This window comes from Carassius gibelio, chromosome A24 (assembly GCF_023724105.1).
Source record: "Carassius gibelio isolate Cgi1373 ecotype wild population from Czech Republic chromosome A24, carGib1.2-hapl.c, whole genome shotgun sequence".
In the NCBI taxonomy this organism is placed as follows: Eukaryota; Metazoa; Chordata; class Actinopteri; order Cypriniformes; family Cyprinidae; genus Carassius; species Carassius gibelio.
In genome coordinates, this window is record NC_068394.1 from 4,503,154 (window position 1) to 4,513,566 (window position 10,413).

General features: G+C 37.1%; 1 protein-coding gene across 1 annotated transcript; it reads left to right on the forward strand.

Moving 5' to 3' along the window:
* The first annotated feature begins 913 nt into the window (after positions 1–913).
* Positions 914–5,494, forward strand: LOC127946185 (E3 ubiquitin-protein ligase DTX3L-like). The gene is made up of 4 exons (XM_052542553.1): positions 914–995; positions 2,124–2,287; positions 3,677–3,888; positions 5,357–5,494. The coding sequence occupies exons 1-4, from the start codon at positions 914–916 to the stop codon at positions 5,424–5,426; spliced, it is 528 nt and encodes a 175-aa protein (XP_052398513.1). The 3' UTR covers positions 5,427–5,494.
* The last annotated feature ends 4,919 nt before the right edge of the window (positions 5,495–10,413 follow it).

Consider the following 10,413-nt stretch of genomic DNA (forward strand, 5'->3'; position numbering starts at 1 on the left):
CTTAACAAACTAATATCACTGCAGCACACACACAACAGGTGGAGACAAGTGACTGTTTTTTTATGAATGAGACAATGAGTCATTCATTCAACCAATTGGTCACTGAATCATTAAGCTAAATGGTTCATTAAATAATACCAAATATAAGTAGATATTTGATTATAGAACACTTGCAAATTGTCTCATATTCTGTAAAATGTTTAAAAGTAAAATCAATGCTTTAAAAGCCCTTCTATTACACTATTAACTGAACTAAACCTATCAAATACTGTGAGTATTTGGCATCCGTAAATCATGAGGACATTCATAGCACACTAATAATGACATTTATGCATTTAGCAGACGCTTTTATCCAAGGCGACTTACACTTAATTTAGGATTTTTTTCTTCTTCAGTATGTCTGTTTGCTGGGAACTGAACCCTTAACCATGTTTGCCGCTGCTAACGCAATGCTCTACCACTGAGCCACAGGAACTTAATGAACCAGATTAAATGTCTGTCATGACACAGCAAACAAATGAAACAAAACTACATGCTATGCTCATCTGCTCAAATCCTTAAAACCCCTCCCGTTCTTAACCAGCCGTCTCATCCACAACAGGTTTAACTACACCTGCCTTCATTTCCGTATGTATGCCCTTATTTTTGCACTGATAATCTGTGAGCTATGAGAAAGATTTAAGCTTGTAGTCAGAGTGTGGATGAGCAGTTCACCCTTAAAGGCGAGAGAAGCAGGTGTAAAGACATCAGGTATGTGTACTGCAAATAACATTTTTAAAAATGGTTTGAAATAAACTGCATCAAATCAAAACCTCTGTGATGCTTATTTTATGTTTGTATCTATTTCAAAGCTTATTCTATTCAGTGATCTGCAAACCTATAAAATCATTGCTCACTTAACTCAGAACGGATCATGGGAGCTTCACAGAGCAAGGAGAAGATGCATTGCACCAGATACCTGAACGGAAAAGGTCCTCCACCGCTGACTGAGACAGGTGAATTTCTGAGCACTTCCTGACACTTCACTTTCTTCCCCTTTAGTAAGTTGCTTTGGATAAAAGCATCTGCTAAATGCATAAACGGAAATTGAATTTTTTAAATAATTTTTGTAATTATATTGCAATATATTAAGACAAAAATATTTGGACACTTTGTGGTTGTCAAACATTAGTGGATCAAGTTCATACAGTAATTCATGTAATAAACTATACCTGGTTACTCTGCACACATGTGTGAACTTCGTGAGAAAGACTTAGATTATTCATATTAATGCCAGTTAATATTTTCTGTATTTAAAACAATTCACCAGCATGATTAGAACGTTGAGTGCATCATTTCATCAGCTGCTAAATTCAAATCTGTGTTCGCTGGCTGGCGCTGAGCTAGAGACAGACACGTTTTTTACAGCTCTGCATTATAACCAATCACACACGATGCTGTTGAGCTTATGAATGCAATGACCAATCAGATCTGTTCAGATGAGTTATCGCTAAAATGACTGTGTTTTCTTCACTCGCTGGCGAATTGGTAATGAACACCACAGCAACGACTTGTGCTTCCACGCTGAACGTGCATCTCATATATAAAAATAATTTCAGGGGGCCCTTGGCTTTTGGGGGTCCAAGAGCATCACCTATCTTTGCCTAATGCTTAAGTCCCCCTCTGATGATTAGTAGCCTAACTTGCAATGTTTTGATTCACATTAACTTTGAATGTTAAATTCACATTAAATATAAACTCAGTTGTATTAAGAATATGTTATGGCATAACACCCATAATCTTAATTAACTCGTGCCTCTTCAAAAATAATGAGTGCATGACACCCCTGCACTGAACCTGTTAGTTAAAAATAATAAAAAAAAATAAGCTCAGGGAAGTTATATTAGTTATTTAGTGTATGTTATATTTTATGGCAAACAGCCATGGGGGTGGTGTCAGTGCAGTGGATAAGACACATGCCTTTGGTGTTCGAATCCACTGTGAGACACCACTGTGTCCCTGAGTAAGACACTTAACCCCTAGTTGCTCCAGAGGCATGTGACCTCTGACATATATAGCAATTGTAAGTCGCTTTGCATAAAAGCATCAGCTAAATGAATAAATCTAAATGTAAATGTAAACAGATGAACAAGGATCAAGCAACCTCAAAAAGAACTCACTGATAAAACAAGGAAATCAGCCAGACGGAGGGCAGATGAATTGGAAAATCGAAAGACGGAGTTTGCCGGGACATTCTGACTGTGACACAATTCAAATCCTCTTTCAATTTGATGATGGAATCCAGTCGGTGAGTTCATGATGTGCTCTTATCTTTTACTGTATCACTTTGACATTGTTTTAGTAGCGAGGTCAATTGAGCCACCTTTTCAGTGTATCACTGACAACTCTAAAACATCTCAGTTATCCGTCTTCCTGCTCTATGGAATCTTGTCCAGCCTGTTTCTAATTCACTTCCAAGGGACAAATGAAGACACTGACGGATGTGTGCTGATAACTACCGAAATCCCCTATTATGATAAGCATGAATGCCTGAAGTGTTTCCTGCGCTGTGCTTTAGCTTTCATACAGTGACCATCAGATTTTTATTTTCAATCAGATGCGATGAGATGTTTTTCATGTGAATGTATAACTTGAAAAACAGCTTTACTATAGTGCCATCTAAGTTTTACTTTTGTTTTAGGCATGTAAATAAATGATTATAAATATTGCATTTATACATTCTTTAAGAAATATATTATTTTTCATATCATTTGTAATACATCATTTTTCTAAATAATTAATTTTAATTTAAATTAATTGTATATATATATATATATATATATATATATATATATATATATATATATATATGATTGAAGGCGAGTATCACTGATACTACTGATGTCTCTAGGAAATTTTTTTTGTTTTTGTTGTTGTTGTTTTTTATTTTCTTTTTGTTCTTATATTTAGCCATTGACAATAGCCATTCAGCATTATAGTATAACTTAGAGCTATCAATTTTAACATTTATTTGACTAAATAAAAGTTATCAAACTCTAAATTCTAAATTAAATATAGCTGAATCCATAAAGCTACAAAAGTTATTGATTTCCCCCTTTTTTCTTTTGTTCTTTGATTAAGCAGCTGGGTTATTAGGTTATTTTGGCTGCTTTAAGGGTTGCTGCTGCTGAACGTGACGCGGATCCAACATTTATCATATTTTCTCACAACTCTTTACCTTTTCTGACTTCATTCTGATAATATACATTGCACCGCCGCATTTATGTGTGCAACTGTAGAGCAAGTGCTACAAGCACAGTATAACAGCTGACCATTTTTACTGGCCTGACAACTGCTGAACTACTGAACAACATTGCGCTGGCCAGCCCTAGCTCCACCCCTGTGTCAATTGCATTAAATTTATTTAACGCATTAAGCAAAAAAAAAATAATAATAATTGCATGGGTTAGCGAGTTAATTTTGACAGCACTAAATTATATTTAATTTACAGTCAAATATCACAAATTAGTTTCAAACTCATGTTACCTGCACAAGCACAGTTGCTCAGTGTGTTGTAGCATGTGCATTAACCCCTAGACTGTGGCTCTGGTACTTTTTGTATTGATTTTTGAATTAAAATAGATTTATAACTTCATTTAAGTATGCAAATGATCAGCTAAAGTAACTCCCCCTGCAGGACAAGCATCCTCACCCAGGACACAGCTACTATGGCACTGAATGTGTGGCCTACCTGCCTCAGAACACCACAGGGACCAAGATCCTCCGGCTACTGGAGCAGGCCTTCGAGCACAAGCTGCTGTTCACTGTAGAGGCCAATAGCAGCGGTGAATACTGTGTGAAGCCTGCAGATATACCCCTCAAGACTCTGGACAGCGGCGGACCTGGAAGGTATATAATAATCAGGGTCACCATACAGGCCATTTTTATGCGACACAGCCTTGCTAGGATTTCTATATTGTGGTAGCACTGTGCAGATCGTTTGTTGTACGACATTATTTCACAAGATCTACTGAGAGGAGAGCAGAGCTCCTTATGCTTTCAAATCGCCCTCAAGGTACTTAAGTGTAAAACGACAATAGGTGCACAGCTTCAAGTTGAATGAGCGAACAAACACATGTGCATATTTGCATGCTTTGCTCGTTTTCACCTTCTCCTACGCAATGCGCCATGATTGGTCGGTTTAGTACAATACCTGCATGTTAATGGGATGTTTTAGGCAATATAAAAATCATGGCCAGGACGTGTACCGTATAAATGACAAATATGGCCACCCTAATAATAATTATAATTAGAAATATGATATGAATTCCAAATAATAGATCAGAGGTCACCACAATTCTTTTGAGTTTAATTATACATAGTTTTTAAATCTGGAAAATATTTACTTTGTATTCATTTTTTTTTTCCTACCCGTAATTGTTAAACTTAAAAATATATATATTTTCAATTTGCCCTACAGAAAGATAAAACATTTGTTTATTTTTATTAAATTATACTATATTCAGATTTGTCCTACTGTAACTACTGTAAAACATTTTAATAATGTTTTACACAAAATGAATTTGATCTTTAATCATAATGAAAATAGAATATAAATAATACATATTATAATAAAAAGCATGTAAAATAATTCAATAAAATAAGATTTAATTAAAATCGAATTAAATATGTATAAGAAGTAAAATAATTCAATTAATATCTAGAATATTTATTTATTTTATTTTAAATATAATAATCTACTATAATATAATAACGTTCTATTGTTTTCGTTTGTTCATTTTACAAAGGTTAATTTAAGTTCATTTGTGTTGAAAAACCATAATAGAAAAGTAATAATTTGGTGAATGTTTTAAAAATCATTATGTTAAACATTTAGGTTCACAAGTTAATTTTGACAGACTTAAAAATATATTTTGTATTATCATGTTTCATCTATTTTTTCCCAAATTTTCTGCAGGACCTCCGGGGGTCCAACCCGGTCTCACGGCAATTTGTACATATTTTACGAGGTGGCTTACTCGGACGAATTCGTACGACCACACTCGTAAAAATTCATATGATTTTTGCCAAATTGTATGTATTTTACAAGTTGCACAATTCGTATGGATTTGTACAAATGACCTACACCTAACCCCGCCCCTAAACCTAACCGACACTGGGGTTTAGACAAATCGTGTAAAATCGTATGAGTGAGGTCATACAAATTCGTACGAATAAGCCACCTTGTAAAATATGTACAAATTTGTTGTGAGATAGCGGTGGGGGGTCCCCAGACTCCACTTTATCTTAGTGCACCTTTTAATGTTAAATAGGTTACATAATAATCCAGTAATTTTCTCTCTCCTGTTTATGTCAGTTCGGGCTATCCAGATCCAACGTACTTGAAAACAGTGAAGAATAGTCTCAAAGTCAAAGGGATTAAATGAGAGAGGATGGACTTTAATTATCATGACTGTTGTTTCCCAACCTCATCATGACCCTGTGTGATCGAAATATGGATATGGATGTGGCATGGAGTTTGACATCCAAATCTACAGAACATGGTCAAGGCTGATCAGTCTGAGTTTATGAGAACCTTTATATGCCAGAAACTGGCGACTTGTGAGATGTAGTCTATTTTCTTTTAAACAGAAGAGTTCTAGCATTAAGTAAGGCAGTATTGCATACACTACAACCATTGTACAATGTTTCTTTAAAGTGCTTTTAAATAATTTTAAATTAAAATGAAAAACTAATTTAACCACTTTCTGGATTTTATTTTTATCTTATATGAACATCAGTAAATTACTTATTTGTTTCTGTTATTTTATGATTATTTACATTCTGTTTATGGATATTGTGGATTAGATTTGTGATTTTGTCATTTTTAATATTTTTTATATTTCTATTAATTTATTGTTCTTTCAGTTTAAGCTTACACCAACTTAAAATTATAAATATTTTTTCAGTTTTTCATCTATATTTTATTTTTCAGCTTTCAGTAAAAACAATTAATTGCTTTATAAATGAATAAAATAAAGAGGAATTCAACGTTATCAAAGGCAGCGAGCATCGCATACTCTTCCCCACCTGCTCAGTCTGCGACGCCTGCCAGGTGAAGTCAACACATCCTCTGCAATATTTCCTCCATGCCTGAAATGTGTCTGCACATTGCCGAGTGTGAACTTTCCCGGGCTGACGGTGGCCCTCTGTTCTCCCCAAACTGAATTACACACCAGGCTTCATACTCACAATAAAGAGTAATCGGATTGGCAGGCCCCATTAGAGAGGGCTCCGTCATCTCCAGGGGCGTTCTTAAACCACTTTCTCGTGGACGCTCCACCAGGAGTCATCCGTCCCGACTGTCAGCCTCCACCATGACTCTGACAGCTATCAAATCTGCTCCTGCCCCATCCTCTTTCAATCTGAGTGGCTCTCTGCTCCTCCGTCACATCCCCCTCTCTCTCCGTTCATGACCCGGAGGAGCCAGACTCTGTCTGCATGTTTCACCAACCTGCTTGAGACTAGCCTATTCATTTAATTATATAACATTTACTTACTGACTTGATATGATTAAAATACTTGCTTAATTCCTTATCTAAGAGCACACACGGCCACTTGTAAACTACTGTACATGTGCGTGTGCACGCTAAATATCATCCGCTTGTACTGTCGAAATAATAAACACATTGGTTTCTAGTGCAAATAGTTTTAATGTTCAATGCATTTACTGTAAGTTACTGTTACTGTTCTTTTCTACTGTCTCTAGTTTTCCTATTTTCTTATTCATCTTTTTCCAACACCCCATGATGCTTTGCACAAATTACAGTTCATCACTTCCGTTAAACTCTAAACAATCAGCGGAAGGTTCGCTCTGTGAATGCAAAAATAAGCATTTTCAAAAACTGGTATTAGGTGACATTATACTCGTTAAAAGTAAATTCAAAAGTGTAAACGTGTTAACAAAATACTTTTAACACACAAGCTCGATTATTGTTACAGCAATATTACAGACATGTTCAATAAGAAGTCGGTATTATGTTTCCTCAAAAATGTTCATTAACTGGAAATAAATTCATAAAAAATAGTAGGCTAATGCTAATTATTCATGGGATATAGGCCTGTTTGAAATTAATCTTAGAGAGCAGAACACAAATGCACAGTATGTTGTCTTTTTTCATACTATTACAGCAGAATACAGCTGAAGTCTCTATTTCTGCTTTGCAAAATAAGCCGGATATCTTAGATGTGAAATTGAGGTGAGTTGACTTTTCTCCTCGTTAAGCAACATCAATTTCAAAATGACATTAGAAATGTTTGGCGTTCCTCTCATGAGGGGAGGGTTGGTGGTGTTTTGCCGTGTCTTCCCCACTGGGGGGCTGAGTGTTGGTTTGTGCACCGGCTGCTTGTGATGAACGAGCCAAGGGTGTGTTTTCATTAGGCAGTTTAATTTGGAGCACGATTAGACCTCATCCTCTTTGAGAAGACAAAGCAAATTCTAAAGTTGTTAATTAAAAGGCCGAGTTGCAGACAGTGAAGATGGATGTGAACGCGGGGAATCCTCTCCAACAACAACACTGCCCTCCAAAGTCAATTCTTCCTCGTCTAACTAGCTGCTGTCCTCTCCCCGTCAAAAGCTACAGTAGTCAGTAATCATCACTAGTTCCACATTTTGTCTTATCTGTTCAGAATTGTTAGTTTCATTTTCTTTCCTTTCTTCTCATCCTGTTCTACTCAACGCCACTGCTCTTCTCTAGTCTCCTTTTCTCTGCTAGACTCAAATCATCTACATTAGTTTGCTTCTTTTCTTTTCTCTTTTTGTGCTCGCTACTCATTTAGTCTGACCTCCTTTTCTCTCCTCTGCTCTATAATCTAATCTCATCTGGTCTCCTCTGTTGTCCTCTGTCTGTCTCTTTGTTATCTCGTCTCATCTAATCTCATGCATGCTCTCTTATCGTCTCTTTTTATCTTTTCTCTTCTCATTTCATCTCCTCTTTTGTCTTTTCTAATATCATTTCTTTCTGCTTTGTTCTGGTCTTGCCACATCTCCTCGGTTGTTGTCTTGTCTCATCTCTCCTCCTCTGGTCTCCTTACGTCTCATTTCATCCTTTCTTTGCGCCCTGTTCTCATCTCTTCTCATCTTGCCTCACCTTCTCTCTTGTTCATCCTCTTTTCTTTCTTCTCATCTCATGTCCTCCCTTTTCTCCTCTTCCTTGCTCTGCTCTCATCTCTGCCTCCTCTTGCCTCCTTTTCTCTTTTTCTTCATCTCTTCTCCTCATCTCACCTGATCTCTTGTTGAGTCATCTCATCTCAGCTGGTTTTTCTGTAAACTCTATCCTCCAAACCCTAAGCGGTGTTTAACATGTTATATATTAATGATGACCTCGGGTCGGGTTGTTAATTGCGCTGCTCCTGTGGGACATTTAACTAAATCGCTTTGCAAATAACAGTACAGCCGCTCATAAAAAGTGCACAAAAAGAAAACACAGGTTTCAAAACAGCACGAATCTCCTCCGCCGTGACACAGGATGTTTTTTACAAACCGTCACGAGATTCCGTAAGGCAATCAAAACCAAGAAAGCATGCTTTGACAGACATGGCACATCTCATTTGTGTCCGTTTTACAGTCCCTATAAACCTTTGCGACAAGGGAAGTGAGAAACAATACAACGTCTATTCGCTCCAAAGCGTCTGTGTGAAATCGGCAGCTACCGCGGTGGCGCGGGAAGTGAATCTTCTGGAGGAAATGGTTTATGAAGTACTAAATCTTGATGTGGAGATGGATAAAGTGTTTCTAGCCCTTGTCCCTGCATGCTGATGGGACAGACCTGTCCCTTCAGGTTAACGCTGAGATAAAATGAAGGCCTAGGTAAAAGATGACATTTACAAGAAGGAACGTTCATAGGAAGGAAAAGAAGAATTACCCATAATTCTTGGCGAATGTATTTAGAGAAGTATCTTTTTACAGAAGTAACAATATGAATGTTTGATGATGGATACAGAGTCTAGTAAATCTTCATCACTCAAAAGCTCGACGGAATGAGCGAGGAGAAAGAACGGTAGATGTGTAGACATGTCGCAGTTGGGGAGGGGAGCATGTCTCGGTCTGATTTACGATGCTGTCGTTCTGTATCCTCTCAGGTACCTGTTGTCTTGCTTTCATAAAGCCAGCGACACAGACACATTCACTCTTTAGCCTTCCAGCTCCATTCATCAGCGCAGAAGGTCCCCATTCGGCTCTTTTCATCTAAGACGCACTCGCTCAGGCCCTTCTCAAGCACTCTTCTTTACATGGCCAAATCAAAGCGGTCAGAGATCTGCCCCTGTGATAACCTCCAGCCTCTTTGTGCTCTAAGGTTAGTCCCGCTATGCATCCAGCTGCCACATGCAGTCGCGCAAACAGATATCTCAGTCTTAGCTGAATGGACCCGGGGTTTCTAAAGAGTCAATGATACATCCCTGTGATAGTGGGGTCTACTTTGTGTCGGTGGCCTTTAGCTGAGACAGATGGAAAGATAGACGTGCTGCTCTGCACTTCTCCATTCTCAGAACTGTACAAAGAACCAAGAGCTTTGGGTCCGAGCATTATTAGGAGTCTGGCAATAGAGACTCACACATAATGGAACACTGTGGTAGACGTGAACTGTGATGTCGCTTCCTTTCTTTCCAAAGTCACAGTGATTTCAGACAAACTAAAGACGGCAGAATAATGAATTATGCTCTTGATAGAATTTTAAACAGTGTGTACAACACATGTTTGTATTTCTAAAAGACTGATTATTTACTATGGAACCAATCTGATTTTGTCCGAAAAAAAAAAAGAAACAATCATTTGTCTTCTTGTCTTGGCAAAAAACTGAAATGAAAGAAATACTAAAACTAATACTGATATAAATTAAAGCTATATAGAAATACAAACAACAAAATAATACAATGACAAAAGCATGTAACAATTTACTAAAATGAAAATGAGAAATGAAAATAAAAAAATAAAAGAAAATGAGTAAATACTGTAATAATAGTATATAAATAATACAAAAATAGCACTGGAATTGAGGTAAGAAAACAGCATGCAAAACTGCAATTTAAATGCATGGAAGCAGACTAAAATGAATTAAAAACCTTCGAATTCTGACACTTTTAAGTTTGAAGGTTTATATGTCATATGGACAAAGGCAGACAGACAAACAAACAGACAGAAAGACAGATGTTGATCTGCATGTCATCTTTGCATAATCAGGCTGTGATACGTACATTTAGATGCTTTGCAAGAATTTTATGATGCTTTAATACTGACTTTTCTTCCTCAGAATTGATCAAAGTTTGTCCTGGTGGGTGAGCAGCTCCTCTAGTTAGATGAGCCGAACTGCCCAATCTCTCCTGGCACTTTGTGATTTATGACCTTTTTGGTGACAAATCGCCTCGGTTACACCG

Excerpts from the sequence above, each read along its gene's own strand:
- LOC127946185 (XM_052542553.1), top strand. The coding sequence starts at position 914 with ATGGGAGCTTCACAGAGCAAGGAGAAGATGCATTGCACCAGATACCTG. Across the intron at positions 2,288-3,676 it reads TTGATGATGGAATCCAGTCG|GACAAGCATCCTCACCCAGG; the intron begins GTGAGTTCATGA and ends CTCCCCCTGCAG. Across the intron at positions 3,889-5,356 it reads GACAGCGGCGGACCTGGAAG|TTCGGGCTATCCAGATCCAA; the intron begins GTATATAATAAT and ends TGTTTATGTCAG.